The sequence below is a fragment of the Microcaecilia unicolor genome, chromosome 4 (assembly GCF_901765095.1).
Source record: "Microcaecilia unicolor chromosome 4, aMicUni1.1, whole genome shotgun sequence".
Classification (NCBI taxonomy): Eukaryota; Metazoa; Chordata; class Amphibia; order Gymnophiona; family Siphonopidae; genus Microcaecilia; species Microcaecilia unicolor.
The window spans coordinates 317,049,234-317,067,725 of NC_044034.1; the positions used below are offsets into that span (position 1 = coordinate 317,049,234).

An 18,492-nucleotide genomic window follows, 5' to 3' on the forward strand; every position below is an offset into this window, starting at 1 on the left:
GTCGTAGGTTGGGAGACTGTCACACTTCAGGTATGCCTAGAATGTTATAATCAAATTTGAGAATGATTCTAATCTACTTTTTAAGAGAGAAATATAATTCTGAAGATTATAAGGGCAGGATTTTATATCTAAGGAACTAGTAATACAGCAGTGTTCCATGCATATTGGAAAACCAAGTGCGGGTTGTAACACAATGTTTCCAACTTGCAGGATATGAGAATTCCCCTGATGAAGCACTATACTGCGAAACACAGCTAGTGTTGGGAAGTTCTTTAATGGGAAGGGAATACCTACAGATGGAAGAATAAGTTTGGGAAACTTGTGGGACTGTTTTAAGTGAGCACGAGCACATGATCACGTTTATATCTCACTCCGATTGAAAAAAATTCACATCTCGTTGTGGAATATGGAGAATTAACAAACCATCTCCAGATAAGTACTTTATGTTTATAAAATTGATTGTTAACTACTATTACTAAGTACTTAATGTCATATACTGGAGGAGGAAGGGACCCAGTGCAATGATGTATGCTGAACTAAACTATACGTTCAATCATTCGGAGTGATTGATAATTTGCACAGCTGAGCACTGTAGTATTATTTATAGTCTAGCCACAACTGGATAAGCTTTGATAATAGCACTACCTAGTGAAGTGAGTTAGTTAATTTATATATTAACAATTAAGAGCATATAAAAAAGAAGAAAAAAATATATGAAGAATTTCCAACGGTTTCTATTTGTGAGAATCAATGTTTGAATATTGAAACCAGGAAGAGATATGATACCCAAGGTATTGCATAGTGATTTCAAGCCCATGGGGAATAATGGCAACTGGGTGGGCATCAAAACCGGGACTGACCGAAGATAGGATCACGGAAATAATGAGTGGACAGAGATTATTTGGATCGGAGGAAATACCTGATAATGTAGATTGGAATGATTTCTTGCGGATTAGTAAGACCATAATATGGACTGAATTTCACATAAAAGCCTTAACCGAATACTGCCATGTCCAGCGCATTCCTCGGGGTTTACGCTGGAATAAAGAACCAAGATTCATGGATGATAAAACATTTGTAGATCAGTGGAATTCAGTGATTTCGCAATGCTCCCTTGACTTAATGTTAATAACGATTGATAAATTGAAACGGGAACTCGAATTGCAAAAACTTGAACAGCAAGAGAAACTAGACGGATTAAGAAATCAAGACGGGACAACATTTGAAGTGCAGTACCAGCAGCACATACAAACACTGGATAAATATAGAATAGAAATTCGCAATCAAAAGATAAAGAAGTTTAAACGCGACGAATACGATTATACCAAGGGCTATGTTTACCCATGGCTATACATGAAGAAAAGATCAAAAAGATATAATCGCATGTGAAAAGTAGGATTTACAAATACTTCCAGTGACTCATCAGGTGATGAAAGAAAAGAAACATCAAGAAGTAATAATCCAGCGCTCCCTCTATGTTGGTAGAAAACAATAGATCTGAATCTTTTTTTAGGACCAACAGAGGAGTTAGGTCCAGCCCTGAGTATACCCCAACCACGACAAACTCGGAATCGACACCCGCCGCGAAACAACAAAGAATAATTTATAATCTATCATCAAGGATGCTGACCAAGGACCAGGGAGAGGTATTAAACATGGGTTTATTATTTGTCCCCACAAGTGTGTATGATCCATTCAGGATGAGACAAAGTTTGCAAAAAGTTTTAGAAAATTAAAATCTTTTTTCAATAAACAAGAATCAACAAGCAATGCAAACGAAAATGCACAAGGGAATGAAGAACAGTACTGATCTTTTCTAATGACTCATAAACTTCCTTCGACGTGGATGCCACCCGGACCTCCTGACGCGAATACTGAAACATTCGCTCAGCTAGTGTTACATGATCTTACTAAAATGGAGACTCATCATCCGTTTGTGCCCCATAATTTGAACAAAATGCAAAAGAAAGCCTTGAAAGAATTAATGGACAATCGTGATATTATAATTCACAGGGCAGATAAAGGAGGTGGTGTTGTGTTACAGAATATGACCAACTACAGGCAGGAAGCTTTGAGACAATTGAATGATCAGGAATATTATCAAGAATTAGACTGTGATCCCACTAAGTGTTGTGTACTGGGTACATTTGTAGTGTTGTCCGTCATTTATGTTAGGTTGCGTCGATCATTAGGAATTTTTTGTACAGAAATGTTTTTATTTTTCTGGGAAAACTTTTGAAAAAGTGATGTGTCATGTATCCTTTGGCAATGTGTTCCACCATTTAGAGGCGTTACATAGGAAGTTTGCGGTGTAGGCTAATTTTTAGTCACTCCTTTACAATTAAGTTGGTGTATGATGAGGGCTCTGATCATGGGGCGTTAGCAAACGCCAGTGCTAGTATGGCGCTAACAGCCTCTAGCGCTTGCTTCTGATCATTCCCGTCAGCTAGCTGCCTTAGCCCTAGAACACAACATGTCAGCACTGACAGTCTAACCTCCAAACATCCAGTTCGACACAAAGGGGTCAGTCTACTAACGTGTGTTAAGCAGGTAATATGCCGCCAAGAAGAGTCCTGTGCTACAAATCTCACATTAACTGCTTTCCACAGCAGGAGACATGAATGGGTGGATAATGGGTAGGTTATGGGCACGTACATCGCATTGCTAAGTTCCTGTGTGCTGTCACCATTGTAGACAGAGCAGCTGCATCCACACTACCCGCTAGTAGTTACCACAGAAGCTCATTGTGGGATAAAACTCCCAATCCCTCCTGATGAGGAACCAAACAACCCCCATCTCCCCAATCTTCCCCTCTTAAGCAAAAGTATCAACCCCCAAACTCCTAGCATCCTGAAGATCATCATCCCCCCCCCCCAAAGATCAAAAAGGTAAATGACCCTCCTCCCACCACTTACATAGTGTTTCCCTAGCGGTTTAGTGGCAGCGCAGGAGCAATCCTTTAATTTCGCCCCATTACCATCCTAGGTTCAAAATGGTGGATCTGAACCCTAGTGGTAGTCTCAGAGTACTACTGCTAGAAGTCAAGCAGCTTGATGCCTAGCTATAGTACTACAAGACTACCACTAGGGGTCAGAGTCACCATGTTAAACTTTATCTGCTGTACACTGCCTTGGGTGAATTCATAAAGGCGGTTAATAAACCCAAATAAACAAATACATTTTGAACCTGGGATGGCAATGGGGCAAGATAATCCAGCGACTGCAGCTCCTGCTCTGCCAGTAAACTTCCAGGGAATGCCCTAATAAGTGCTGGTGGGGGGTATTTTAGTGCATGGCGCTATGCTAACTACAGCATGGATGCAATTAAGTGTACTCTTTACCTTGGGCAGTAACTGCAAGGCAGATGCTGGCCACACCCCCAACAGATACTGGGTAAGCACAAAGCCTAAGTGGTAAGTGAAAACATTTACTGCAAAAGTGGCTGGGATGTCAAGCTGCGAAGTCCGAGACCCATGACTACTATTCACTGCTGGCTGCCTGACCCCAAGCAAGAACCATAACCTTTCTTCAGGACCACAGAGGGTTTCAGGCTCTTTGCAACAGAGCCATTAACAGTCGGTTCACCATAAGCTTTTCACATAGTACTTCATATACCAGAAGCAACAGACAAAATGCAATATAATACAATAACCTAAGGCCAGGTTTGTGATCCTAAGCCAAACAATAGCATTTAAAGTGGAAATATTAGAGAAATGTTGAACTTTCATACAGAAATAATTTTTGCCCCCATTCCTATGGAGCTCCATTTAAAAGTCTTGAAAACCCTTCTGACGTAATTACATTCTCAACTAGAAAGAAGGATGCTGCTGTTCTGTTCCTCATCAGTGCCAAATACTGACTCTTGCAGAAACATGAATCAGTGCCAAATACTGACCCTTGCAGAAACATGAATCAGACTCAAAGAGTGAAAACTTAAACGTTTTTGAATGCAAGGGGTACGACGATAAGAAAAACAGTTCACTTCTTTAAATTTCCCTGAAACCAAAACAAATAAAAATCTATACAAGGAAGCACATTTACAATAAAGTCAAATAAAAAATATTATGAGTTCTCGCCAGTACTGTTCTTTCAGCAGCAGAGAAGACGTGGCAACAAAAACAACACACACCCTTAAGTCCGATATGCAAGGCAGGGATTCTTTGTATATCCCATAAGACTTTTAAAAGGAGCTCGCCCTCACTGAATGAATGAAATTATGTGACGGGGCAGCAGGTTGTATCTTATTGCACAGAATAAGCATTCATGGGATTCTGAGATGATCAACCTGAAAGGAAAGGAAAGGAAGAAACAGGGGGAAGATCACATCACGGTGAAAGCATCAAAACGATAATATTACCTGCGTGAGCTGGAGTGGACAGCGTGGCAGGAGAAAACTCATCCAGCAGATCAGGAGCAGAAGGGTTAGAAAGCAGGGAGCAATCGAGGAGAGAGTCATCCCCAGTGAGAGAGTCTGAATGCAGGAGGCAGCATCAGCAGCATTAAACAGCAAAGGAAAGAATATGTCAGTAGCTCCACAGCACCCCGAATCACAGAGACAAAACACAGTTTATAGAAAGCAGCCCAAGAGGAAAGACAGAAAAATGCTGTATCTGAGGTTTTATGTGAAACTAAATAAAAAGCACCCCCCCCCCCCCCCCCCCCCCAAAAGCCATCTCCCTGTCTATTTAAAATCTCTCCCAATGTTCCTTTCTTGCACTCAGGGTTTCTTTTACAAAGCCGAACTACCGATTCTCGGTGCGGCAAATGAGAGGAAGCCCATTCAATTCCCATGGGCTTCCTCTCATCTGCCGCTCGGGAATCGCTAGCGCGGCTTTGTAAAAGAAGCCCTCAGTCTTAACAGTGTGCTACGTCTGAGTTCTGTATCAGCGAACTATTAACACACACACATAAATTTAAGTGGAAAAAAAGTCCTCTTTCTTCATTCAGGCTCCCACCCAGGATGGAAAGAAAGGTGGAGGACAAGGAGGAATCCTCAGTCACTGTATAACAAAGACATCTATACTGCTCTAAACAAGAATACTATCTGCAGTGAATCACATTTCAAGGAAAGTGAACTTTTCTAAACATTAATTTGCCACCCTGACTTATTTTATAAAAGCCTTTAGAAACAAAATACATTGTCAGGTTGGAAAACAAATGTTAAGCTGACACTGCTTGAAATGCGATTCACTGCAGAGAGTATTCTTCCTTAGCAGGGCAGTATAGGTAGGACAGAGGGTGATGCTATCACAGGCTTACAAAGAAGCAAAAGGAAGAAAGAAATCCTGCTCCATTAGACTGAAGGTACTTCACAGGCAAAGAAATGGCTGGTAGAGAGGGGGGAGATGCTCCTGACTGCATTGTAAGGTTGCATGTGGAGGAAGTGAGCCAGACAAATACAACTCTCTCATCAAGAGCTGAACAGGCAGACTCCATGGACCTTAAGCTCTTTATCTGCACGGGCAAGAAGAAAGCTGATGCCTGCCTTCGCCCAGCTTCTGTCGCGCGTCTCTCTCCTCCTGGGCCCGCCCCTGTCTGACGTCAGTAACCTACGTAGGTTACCGATGTCAGACAGGGGCGGGCCCAGGAGGAGAGAGACGCGCGACAGAAGCTGGGCGAAGGGAGGCATCAGCTTTCTTCTTGCCCGTGCAGCACCTTCGGACAGAGGAGAGAGGCGCTGCACGGGCCCGGTAAGAGGGAGGGGGGCCCGATGGAGGAGGGGAATGGCGGCGACGACCCCAAGAGGGGGCGGGGCACAGGGCGGAGGATGTCGGGAGGCGGAGCTGAGGTGAGACAGAGTAGTGAGGAAGGGAGGGGGGCAGGGGCTGCTAGAATTTTGCTTTTTCGGGGTGGGGGGAGCGGCGGAAAGTGGGGAGCAGCGGGGGGGGGGGGGGCAAGGCCGTCCGTACAGGACGCTCCTGATGAGCGCCCTTGCCCCCTCCCGATCCTTTTTTTATTTTTATTTTTTTATGTGTTTTCTGACGTCCTTTGGACCAATCACAGCGCTTTTAGCTCTGCTAATGCGCTGGGATTGGCTCAAAGTTTGTTTATTTTTTCACTTGATGATTTTTCCTGGCACAGAGCTGTCCTAACGAGAGGTCCAGACCTCTCGTTAGATTTCCTGCCTTTTTCCTGCGTAAAGGCAATCGGAAAAGGTTAGTACATGTCGATTCAATGGGGTTTTCACACTAATTGCTCATCTCCATTCCGTTTTCGTTAGCTGCTGGCTTCCTCGGTAAAAGCCCTTTGATGCATGCAACGGATCAAATTTTCCTCGTTGGAGTGTCATTAAAGGCTCATTTAGCTTTAGTGCATCTGCCTCTAAGTTTCAAGAAGAATCCATGAACTTCAGTACTAAATGTATAGCTTATACATTTGGCTCATTCATCCCAAGTTATACCTGGTTTTTCCAAGTTCGAGCCAAACATATAAACCTATATGTTTGCATTATCCCCCCAATTCCGTAATCTTGCATGCAAATTTTCATCCTTAGTGTGCAACATTGAGCAAATAGGTTATAGAATTTTGGAAGTTATGCACATAAACTGATAAATTTGGCGCTAACAACCAATACATATTTGGCATTCACTGGCACTAATTTACATTTATGCATGAAATAGCACTTAGACGCTATTCTAGGTTTACACCTAAATTCTATTGTGAGCACTGTGAAAGGGGCTGTAAACATGGGTGGGGCATGGGCATGGCAAACTAAGCACTTTGTCAGAACTGTCAGGAATGGTGAGCCCTTGGACCAAAGCCGGAGCTTTAGCAGACAAATCATCTGGGTTGGCACAGGCAGGAATCAGAACAGACTGGATTAGGATAAACTAACAGACTCAACAAGGCAGGACAGAGGTAACTAAACACAATGGACAACACAAGAACCGGATCCAGACGAAGTAAGGAAAAGAAGGAAAAGAAGGCAAAGGGCCAGAACAAGGCAAGACTCGGAACTGGATTAAAACTGGGACCCAGAAATGCACGGAAGTAGATTAAAACGGGGTCCAGAAAAGGGCAAGACAAGGACAAGGCAAGGACTGGATCCGGACAGGACTAGACTGAAAGAGACAAGACAAAGCACACCTAGACAGGCAAGACAGGGTAGGAGCTAGGCAACAAGAATAACAGAAGCAAGACAATAAACAAGGCAGGAACAGGATTCTCGAACAGGCTTGGCTGGAACAGGATTCAGGATTCTCGAACAGAATGCTGGAACAGGCTTGGCTGGAACTGGATGCTGGAAAGGGCTTGGCTGGAACTGGAATCTGAAAGGGACTTGGCTTTACAGGGAACAGGATACTGAAAGGAACATGGCTTGACAGACAGCAGGGACAGAAACTAGCTCAAACACATAACAGGGGCAGAACCTGGCTCAAACACACAACAGGAACAGAACTTAGCAGAAACAGAGCTCAAGAGCCAGGAAGCAAACATAGCAGGCAAAGGATTAAGAAGACTAAGGGAAGACAAACAAAGAAGCAATATGCTTACCAGCATCCACACCTGGAAGGGAAAGGCCAGGCAGATTGAGAGGCAGCAGACACACCTGCATAGCAGTGAGGTAATTGAGCTTGGCTAAACACAGAGATTGATTAAACACAGAGCTTAACTATAGCAAGAGTCAAAAGCAGGGCTAGACTAAAAGCAGAAGCCAAGGGAAGTCAAACAGATACAGACACCAAGGGCAGGGTGTGGCTCTAGAGCCAGGCCTTCAGGATCAAGGTTCAAAAGCAAACTCACAGAAACAAAACAAAGCATTGAAATACAAGACTCAGAGAAACACAGAGACCTTCAGGAGCAAGACTCAGGAACAAAGCCAAGCAGGGATACAACCTATACAGGTAACACAGATTAAGAGACCTCTTGCAAAGGCAACGTAGGAAAGCTCCCTGGGTCCTTATAAAGGAGTAGGCTGAAGATGTCACAAGTAGGAAAAGAAGCAGGGAGACCAAAGCGAGGCTTGGCTTCAGGGACACCAAAGCGAGGCTTGGCTAACAGGAAGAACAATAGGAAATGAAGCAGACTGGAGAGGTCACAGAGCTAGATACAGAGAAACAGGTCTGAACATAAGGGCACGGCCACAACCGTGACACACTTACACTAAGATTTTAGAAAATTGTCAGATACTTGGGTTAACTGCCGCACTTAGGTGCGACCATTTACACCTGCCATCAAGCTTGTGTAAGTGCTTGCGCCTAAAGTCAGGCAAACGTAAAAGCGAACTTAAGGTAAAATTATGTATCATACCTGATAATTTTCTTTCCATTAATCATAGCTGATCAATCCATAGACTGGTGGGTTGTGTCCATCTACCAGCAGGTGGAGATAGAGAGCAATCCTTTTGCCTCCCTATATGTGGTCATGTGCTGCCGGAAACTCCTCAGTATGTCGATATCCAAGCTCCATCCGCAGGACTCAGCACTTAGAGAATTACACCCACAAAGGGACACTCTGCCCAGCTCACCACCGCCGAAACGGGGGAGGGGAATTAACCCAGCTCATCCCCACACAAGTGGGGGAGGGGAATCCGTCCAGCTCATCCCCGCGGAGCGGGGGAGGGACACCACACCCGCCGATGCGGGGGGATCTGGCTTATCCTGCAACCGCAACCGCGGGAGGAGCTGACTGACCCTAACACCGCCGAAGCGGGAGGGGTACAAAGCTGCCCTACTGCCGCACGAAGCAGGAGGGAGCGCCGGCAGAATTTAAGTCTCAATCCAGCCCCGTAAAACGGAGGGGAGAGGAATGCAGCAGCTCACTAACACAAATTCGTCTCAACTCTTGAAGAATCCATTGAAAAACTTGAACACGAAGTCCTCCTGAACAGGAACTGAAGACTAAACTTGAACCTGAAATGCAACCAGAATATAAACAATACAGATATCTGGGAGGGGCTATGGATTGATCAGCTATGATTAATGGAAAGAAAATTATCAGGTATGATACATAATTTTACCTTCCATATCATCATGCTGATCAATCCGTAGACTGGTGGGATGTACCGAAGCAGTACTCACCCAGGGCGGGACATTGAAATCCCTGACCGCAACACTGAAGCTCCAAACCGGGCCTCCGCCCGAGCAGCCACAGTCAAGCGGTAATGCCTGGAGAAGGTATGGGCCGATGCCCAAGTTGCCGCCTTGCAAATCTCTTCCAAGGAGACGGACCCCGCCTCTGCCATCGAGGCCGCCTGAGCTCTAGTGGAGTGAGCCTTCAGCTGGATAGGCGGCACCTTCCCCGCGGCCACATAAGCCGCTGCAATGGCTTCCTTGACCCATCTTGCCACTGTAGGCTTAGCAGCCTGCAGACCCTTACGAGGACCTGCAAACAGGACAAACAGATGATCCGACTTCCGGAAATCATTGGTCACTTCCAAGTATCTGATGATGACTCGTCTCACATCCAGATATTTGAGAGCAGAGTATTCCTCTGGGTAGTCCTCCCTACGAAAGGAAGGGAGACAGAGCTGCTGATTCACAAGGAAGCGAGAAACAATCTTGGGCAGGAAGGAAGGCACTGTGCGAATAGACACTCCTGCTTCCGTGAACTGCAGAAAGGGCTCTCGACATGAGAGTGCCTGGAGCTCGTAAACTCTTCTGGCTGAAGTGATAGCCACCAAAAAGACTGCTTTCAACGTCAGGTCTTTCAGAGATACCCTTGACAAGGGTTCAAAAGGCGGCTTCTGCAAGGCTCTTAGCACCAGGTTGAGATTCCACGCAGGCATCACTGAGTGCAGAGGAGGGCGCAGGTGATTAACTCCCTTGAAAAAGCGCACCACATCTGGCTGCGAAGCCAGGGAAGCCCCCTTCAGGCGGCCCCTGAAGCAAGTCAGAGCCGCTACCTGGACTTTAAGGGAACTGAGCGACAGGCCTTTCTCCAGACCTTCTTGCAGGAACGCCAACACTGAAGAAATTGGAGCAGTGAAGGGAGAAAGTGAGCCTGCGTCACACCACGCTGCAAAGGTACGCCAAACCCTGGTGTAAGCAGTAGAAGTAGAGCGCTTCCTCGCTCTCAGCATAGTGGCGATGACCTTGTCTGAGAAGCCCTTCTTTCTCAGACGCTGCCGCTCAATAGCCAGGCTGTAAGACCAAAGGGGGAGGGATCCTCCATCACCACGGGACCCTGATGCAACAGGCCCTGCTCCACTGGCAGCCGCAGAGGATCGTCCACTGAGAGCCTGATCAAGTCCGCATACCAGGGACGTCTGGGCCAGTCCGGACCCACCAGGATTATCCGGCCCGGATGCTTTGCCACCCGGTCTAGCACCCTGCCCAACATGGGCCAGGGCGGGAACACATAGAGAAGCTCCTGTGTCGGCCACTGTTGGAGAAGAGCATCTACTCCCAGGGATCGAGGGTCCCGTCCTCTGCTGAAAAAGCGCGGCACTTGGCAATTGGCCGATGACGCCATCAGATCTAGGCTCGGCTGGCCCCAGCGCTTCGTGATGTCCAAGAACGCCTGAGCAGATAGCTGTCACTCTCCGGGATCCAAGGTATGGCGACTGAGAAAGTCCGCCTTGACATTCATGACTCCGGCAATGTGGGCCGCTGACAGCTGTTCCAGGTTCGCTTCTGCCCACTGGCATAGATTCATGGCCTCCTTGGCTAGAGGGGCGCTTTTGGTACCTCCCTGGCGGTTGACATAGGCCACAGCCGTGGCATTGTCCGACAGGACCCGTACTGGCTTCAACGCCAGTACCGGGATGAACTCCAAAAGCACCAACCGAATGGCTCTGAGTTCCAGGAGGTTGATAGACCACTTTGCCTCTGCAGGAGACCAGAGCCCCTGCGCTGTCCTTCCCAAGCAGTGGGCTCCCCAGCCCGACAAAGAGGCGTCCGTCGTGATGACAATCCACTCCGGGGTCACCAGAGGCATTCCTGCAGACAACTTGACTGTCTGCAGCCACCAGCTCAGTGCCTTGCGCACTGCTGGGTCCAAGGGAAGGCGCACAGCATAATCCTCCGACATCGGAGTCCAGCGCTGCAGCAGAGAGAGTTGAAGTGGTCTCATATGAGCCCTGGCCTAGGGCACTACATCCATCGTGGCCATCATAGAGCCCAACAGCTGCACATAGTCCCAAGCCCGGAGGGGAGAGGCTACTAGGAACTGGTCCACCTGAGCCTGAAGTTTGACAATCCGATTGTCCGGCAGGAACACTCTGCCCACTTGGGTGTCGAATCGAACTCCCAGATACTCCAGGGACTGAGTTGGGCGCAGCTGGCTTTTCTCCCAGTTGATGATCCACCCCAGGGAGCTCAAAAGAGCAATCACCCGGTCCACAGCTTTGCCGCACTCTGCATAAGAGGGGGCTCGGATCAACCAGTCATCCAGATAAGGATGGACTTGTACTCCTTCCTTTCGCAGGAAGGCCGCGATGACCACCATTACTTTGGAGAAGGTCCGCGGAGCAGTAGCCAACCCGAACGGGAGGGCTCTGAACTGGAAGTGTCGGCCCAGGACTGCAAAACGCAGAAAGCGTTGATGAGGAGGCCAGATGGGAATATGCAAGTACGCTTCCTTGATGTCCAAGGATGCCAGGAACTCTCCTGCCTTCACTGCCGCTATAACAGAGCGGAGAGTCTCCATGCGAAAGTGCCGAACTTTCAAGGCCCGATTGACCCCTTTGAGGTCGAGGATAGGCCGTACAGAACCTCCTTTCTTTGGTACCACAAAGTAAATGGAGTAACGCCCCTTGTCAAGCTGATTTTCTGGCACCGGAACGACCGCACCCAGGCGGATCAGATTGTTCAAGGTCTGCTGCACTGCCACAGCTTTGACCGGAGACTTGCAGGGAGAGAGTACAAACCCGTCTTTTAAGGGTCGGCAGAACTCTAGCTTGTAGCCGTCTCTGATGACTTCTAGCACCCAAGTGTCTGAAGTTACTCTGGTCCACTCGCCCAGAAACGAGGACAGGCATCCTCCAATCTGCACTGGGCCATGGACCAAGACCCCATCATTGGGTACGAGACCCTGGGGGAGGACCGGAGGGCGTACCTCCGGGACGGCGGTCTCTGCGAAAGGAATGCTGCTTGGGGGAGAAGTTCCTCTTGAAGGAAGAGGGGGCAGAGGAGCCCGACTTGCCCGGGCGGTACCGACGGGCTTCCTGAAACCGTCCTCTGGAGATACCGGGGCGAGCACTGGCCCGAGCCCTGACCTCTGGTAACCTCTTGCCCTTAGACGTGCCGAGATCGGTCACGATTTTGTCCAGCTCGACCCCAAAGAGCAGCTTGCCTTTAAAAGGCAACTTAGCCAGGCGGGACTTAGAGGCGTGGTCCGCAGACCAATGTTTCAGCCAAAGCCAGCGCCGCGCAGAGACTGTCTGAGCCATACCTTTAGCCGAGGCTCTCAAGACATCATACAGTAAGTCTGCCAAATAAGCCAAGCCCGATTCCATGGCCGGCCAGTTAGCCCTCAAGGAAGGATCCGAGGGGGAAGCCCGCTGCACAATCGTCAGGCACGCCCTGGCCACATAGGAGCCGCAAACTGAGGCCTGCAAACTTAAGGCAGCCGCCTCGAAGGACGACCTTAAAGCCGCTTCCAATCTTCTGTCTTGGGCGTCCTTTAGGGCCGTGCCACCTTCCACCGGCAACGCCGTTTTCTTAGTCACCGCAGTGATTAAAGAATCCACGGTAGGCCAAATAAAGGCCTCACGTTCACTTTCAGGCAAAGGATAGAGGCGGGACATAGCCCTAGCCACTTTGAGGCTCGCTTCCGGGACATCCCATTGAGCCGAAATTAAGGTGTGCATGGCATCATGCACGTGGAAGGTTCTAGGCGGGCGCTTCGTCCCCAGCATAATGGCAGAGCCAACAGGGGCTGAGGGAGAGACGTCCTCTGGCGAGGAAATCTTCAAAATGCTCATGGCCTGCAGTAACAGGTTGGGCAAATCCTCTCAGCGAAAGATCCGCGCTGCAGAGGGGTCATCCGCTCCATCCGAGCGGGAATCCGTCTCCTCCAAGGAATCCCCAAAGGACCGTTGGGAGAACTCAGATATGCTGCCGTCATCTACATCAGAGGAAACAGCGTCCTCTAAGGCCTGGGAATCCACCCGAGGGTGTTTACTTCCGGGGGCCTCAACCCCGTTATCGGACAAGGGAGAAGGGGCAGCATTTTGCATAAGGAAGGCCTGATGCAGCAGCAAAATAAACTCAGGGGAGAAACCCCCCAGACTGTGTATTTCAGCAGCCTGGGCCACAGCCCTAGACGCACCCTCAACCGGCGCTCGCAAGAGTGGGGGAGAACCATGCTGCGCATCCAAGATGGCGTCCGGCGCGACACTCCACGAAGGAGCCGCGCGGGAAGAACGGCGCTTAACTTTAGCCGCTTTTTTGCCATCGCCCAAATCAAGGGCGGCCATGGCATGAACGTCTCCCAGCTCAAGGGCGGCCTAAGAAGAAGCCGTCCGAGCAGAGTGGCCGGCCAAGATGGCGGAGGCGAGCAGCGGGGGATGGGCGTTTATGGCTGGAAAAACCGCCGCGCCGGAGGAAGACCCGGGACACTGACCGGCCTCCAAACTGACAGCCAACAAGGGCGAATCAGACTTTAAAACCCCCGCATCCCCGCTAGAAGCGCAACACGCTGTCCGGGGAGCAATTCTTCGCGCCCTCGCCCTCCGACGCCATAGGCCACGTGGAGATCAATCGGGGAACCCCCTGCCCGCTATAAAAAGGTAAAAATTACCTGGTTCTCGCTCCGAGCTGTAACGACCTGGTGTCCCAGTGAGTAGCTGCAATAAACGTTTAAATAAACGTCGAAATAAACGCCCTTAAGGACGTTGAAAAATTTTTTTTTTTTTTAACGGAGCCAGCGGGAGGGGGGAGAAAAGGAGGGACCTGGCGCCACCAGGTTTGCACTTGCTCAAGAAGAGCCCTCAACCCCAGGTACTCAACAAAACCTAAAGATTAGGCTTGGAGACCTAGCCAGAGCTGCTGCTGTGTGTGACCACCACCTGCTGAGATAGAGAACATACTGGGGAGTTTCCGGCAGCACATGACCACATATAGGGAGGCAAAAGGATTGCTCTCTATCTCCACCTGCTGGTAGATGGACACAACCCACCAGTCTATGGATTGATCAGCATGATGATATGGAACTAGAATTCTATAGCAGCAGTTATGTCCCTGAAGTGTGTGCACTAATTTTAAGTGACTTATCCTCATCCCCCTAATTCTACATAGTGTGCCAGAAGTTAGGTGCTAAAACGGATGTTACATGCCAAAACGGGGGTGAAACAGCAGCTAGGGGGTGGGAGAGGCAAAGCAAGATACAGACATTCTGACTATATAAGTATGTGCTAGTTACACCTGCCATACAGCAGGCCTAACTTTAGTCCCCAGAATACCCCATTACTTCTCCACTGAATATATAGTGCTATGGGTCTTATTCTATTTATACTCCTAAATTTATGCTCTTAAATTTATGAGCGTAATTTATGCTAAATCTATGAGAGTAATAGGCCCTAAATTAGGAGCATAAATTATGCTCATAATTTAGGAGCATAACCTTTAGAGAATAAGGCACTACATGTATAATGCCACCCGATATTAAGAAAATAAAAAGCACAATGCCATATGCTGACAGCTTTTCAAATATTGAACTCTGTTTTTCTATCAGTGTTTCTGTTTTCAATTTGACTTCCACATACTGAAATGACATTTCAGAGATGGAAGGGGATAATGCTGGTGTGGAGAATGAAGATGTTCAGGTCCATGGCACAAGTCATGTGCATACACAGGACATGGGGCAGAAATGAGGTTGGTGTCTGCTTTCGGCCACTTACTTGAAATCCTACTCCATCCCCCCAATTGTATAATGGTGGACCAAGGTGTTTTCTCAGCGAGATGGAGCATTTAAGGGCTGAGTGTAGTAGATATATTCCTAAATGGAACCAGATTTGGAGACCCTTTGTTAAAACACTTAGGGTTGGGGTAGTGAGTTTATAATTAGATACAGTTTGATTTCCTACTTTATGACATTGGATGGTTGGGGCGGGGGGGGGGGGGGGGGTTGTGGAGATGATCTTAAATTCTCTCTTTAAAAAAAAAAAAACCTTAAAAATGAAGTCATTATAATCTTATATTTAAGACATGTCGTATTGCGTTTATCATAGGCCCTCCTTTGTTGGGGTGTATTTGTACTGTTTCTTTGCTTCATTGTGCTTCTGTCTTGTCATTATATTTTTGTACTTGTGCCATTTACAAACCTTGAATTTCATTTTTGTATTGTAGCATGCTCTAATAAGACTTCTAAAAATAAAATTAAAAAAGAAATGAGCCTGGTGGCTGAACTTTGCGGGAGGGTTATTTATAGCATAATGCCTTCCAAGACCAGTGCTAAAATAAAAATCAAATCAAATCTAATCTAAAGAGGGTGATGTTTTCTTGTTGTTACTTCACAATTGATGTTCTTCAGTGGCTATTGCTTGTATCAGGAAAAGAATGCTTTATGTTAACGTTTAAGTGATGTTAAAAAGAGAAGAGTTCAAGATAAACCACATGAGGACAAAAAAGTTGCTTACCTGTTTAAAAAAAAGAAAAGTGTGTGTGTGTGTGGGGGGGGGGGGGGGGGGGGGGGAAGGGAGTTTCCATAGACTGCAGGATATATCTCCAGCAGGATAAATCTTATTAAATCAGATACTCAAATAAAGTGATATCATCCAACAGCATCGATACAGATAGTGCTCAAACTATGGAAGAACACCGAGCATGTATGGGAATTCCTATGCAGCCACTCTTACAATCAACTCCTGGTGAGTGTCTTATTGATCTGCAATTTATGAAAACTCCCCACTACAGGTAAGCAACTCCATTTTCTTTGCTGACCAGCGGGATGAAATAAACTATATGAGCGTGGCTTGAAGTGCTAACTGATGAGCACTGTGGCAATTCCAATCTGATCTACAGCAACCCAGGAAAATATCCAGGAATGCAGACTTAACTGAAAAATCTTTGTACATAAAGGGCGTGGTCTCTTCTATACATCTCATCCGTGTACTAATGGGTCATGAAGGTACGAGTTTAAGACCATGCTGTTTTTTTGCCGACATCTTCCATGGGAACCAAGCACAAGCTACTGTAGCTCTGACCTGGTATGCTTTCCTTGGGCTAGTTAAGCGTATCCCTGTTAAGATGTTGCAAATGCAGTCTTCAAATTTGGCAGCGTTCCTTGGCAACTATGGTTCCCCATTTGTTAGGTCAAAGGATATGAAGAGTTGGTTAGATTACCAGCAAGACTGCATTCTCTTAATAAAGGCCAGTGCTCTTTTATTCTCTAGTGCATGTAGCAGCACCTGTAAGAAAAGCACAGGGACCACTATGGACTGGGTCACATGGAATGATGAAAACACTTGACAAACTTGGGGTGAGAACGGAGATTTGCTCTACTAGAACGAAGGAGATCAACACATGCAGCTCGCTCACTCTTCAGGCAAGAGGTACTTCTGCCATGAAAATGGCATCACACATGTGAAGCCACTTCTACTGATTCATAAGAATGCTTTATTGATTGGGTCAGCCCAATTTTAGGGTTCACAGAACTAGTGGCTTCCTAGCCAGGGGTTGTGCACATCATGAATCCAGCTATCAACTGGTGTAACAAAGGTGGATCACCACAAATGTGGTTTGTGATAATTCTACCATACTGAGAATTCCTTCACAGAGGAGACACTCAAACCACTATCTGGAGCTAAAGCAATACTGGAGTAAGTTTTATAGGTGGAGGGAGAAGACAAAAGGTTGAGACTGCCCTGGGCATATCAAATGCAGAACTTCTTCCACTTGAAATAGTCATATCTTCTAGTAGATGGTTTTTGCTCACCTCTTCAGAAAGCCTGAGAGTAGAACTTTAGGAGTTTTATGATGTCCTCTGTTGAAAAGAGATTGCCAGGAAGTGACAGAGTGTCTGCTAACACATTCTGACAGTCTATCACCTGATTCCAAGTCTTTACTACTTCCTTACATAGCATAAAGGAGCCAGTTTATTGTTTGTTCAGATAAAGCATTGACACCTGGGTCTCTACATCAGGATTCGTTTGCCCAACAGATCAGTGAAGGCCTTGACGGCACTGAACACTGCTCCCAGCTCCAGTAAATTGATCTTGCTCAGAGGCTGACCAAATTTTTTGGTACATCAGGACTGCATATAAGTACTGCACCCTATGTTGGAAGTATCTGTTAAGAATACTGGATGTTGCAGTGGCTGGAAAAGAAGTGACCAAACATCAAGCTGTCAGCAGTTGTCTACCACTGAAGGACATTTTTATGTGGCATGACAGGGACTGACCTAACGGGTTCCACTGGTTGTTTTAAAACCATTGAAGATATCACACTGACATTGGATCTGAGAAACCAATACAGACTTCTTGTTCCAGAAAGATGAACTTCTGACTTTATTTAGATAGAGCTCATGCCTTTTCAGTAGCAGATCAAGGTGAATTACAGATATGCTAGGCATTTCCCTATCCTTGGATGGCTTAGGATCTAAGTTTGGACTTGAAGCAATGGAGGGCTATGTGACTTGCTCAAAATCAAAAGATGCATCAGTGGTATCTGAATCCTGGCTTACATAGTTTGCAACCTGCTGCCCTAACTACCAGGCTACTTTTTCACTCCTGGACTGGTTATGCTCTCTGGACCTTAGAGATACCTATACTCAGATCCTTATCCACTAGCTTTACATTATGACGTGTAGAAATTTGCAAACTAGGTAAAATATATGGTGACTGCTATGTGACAACACCACAGAAGTAAAAAATTGGGCTGAGGAACTCATCTTGCTTTTGAGGGTTCTGGCAATTTTCAGTGTGTCCACCCTGTATGCCAAGCTGAAGGTTCTATTAGGGCTCCAATGTATTGGAGTCTCTGCCAAGATTCTTCTGTTTGTCTTTAAAGGTCACCTTCCATCTGCTCCCGTGTGCATCAATAACCTCCTTATCCTCTATATTCCTTCCCGCTCTCTTTGATCTTCTTGCAGTAACCTCCTTTCCTTCGTTTGAATATCTCCCATGACTCTGCCTTCAGTTACCTTGGGCCTAAGCTCTGGAATTCTCTGCCACCCCATATCAAACTTCAGTCCTCCTACTCTCAGTTTATGTCCTTATTGAAGCTCACCTTTTCCAGGAGGCCTTTGTGCTCCTTGTTGCTTAATCTTCCCTTTCCACTTCTTGTCTCTGTTGATTTTACTCCCTGTTTTTAATACTTATAACCTTTCCTGATTTTATTATTACTTTGTAAACCGCTTAGTTGCTATTTCCTGGCTTTTTAGGGGTATATCAAGTTGCAGCAAAATAAATAAATAAAATATATAAATGTAGTAAACTTCATGGGCCCATGATGGACAACTTTTAGCTGCATCTGCATTTCTTGAAGCCATCGATGGTGAAGACGCTTCCTGTTAGGTTAAATTCCGCAGCTGCTACCTGCCTCCTCAGAGGACAGAAAAACATTTTTTGCCCAGGGAGAAGAGAAGGGGGACGGGAAGCCAGGAAAGCTCT

At 46.8% G+C, this 18,492-nt stretch overlaps 1 protein-coding gene across 16 annotated transcripts in view; it reads right to left on the reverse strand.

The window, feature by feature from the left end:
* AAK1 (AP2 associated kinase 1) overlaps positions 1–18,492 on the reverse strand; it is a 149,437-nt gene that overhangs the window by 40,645 nt on the left and 90,300 nt on the right. For 11 of the 16 annotated variants that reach the window (XM_030201872.1, XM_030201873.1, XM_030201870.1 and 8 more), the window contains one exon: positions 4,357–4,470. The exons of 4 other annotated variants lie outside the window; for them this stretch is intronic. In XM_030201872.1, the coding sequence (XP_030057732.1) occupies positions 4,357–4,470 (114 nt within the window). The remainder of the gene's footprint in view (positions 1–4,356; positions 4,471–18,492) is intronic. One more of the 16 variants, XM_030201884.1, reaches the window with a different exon arrangement.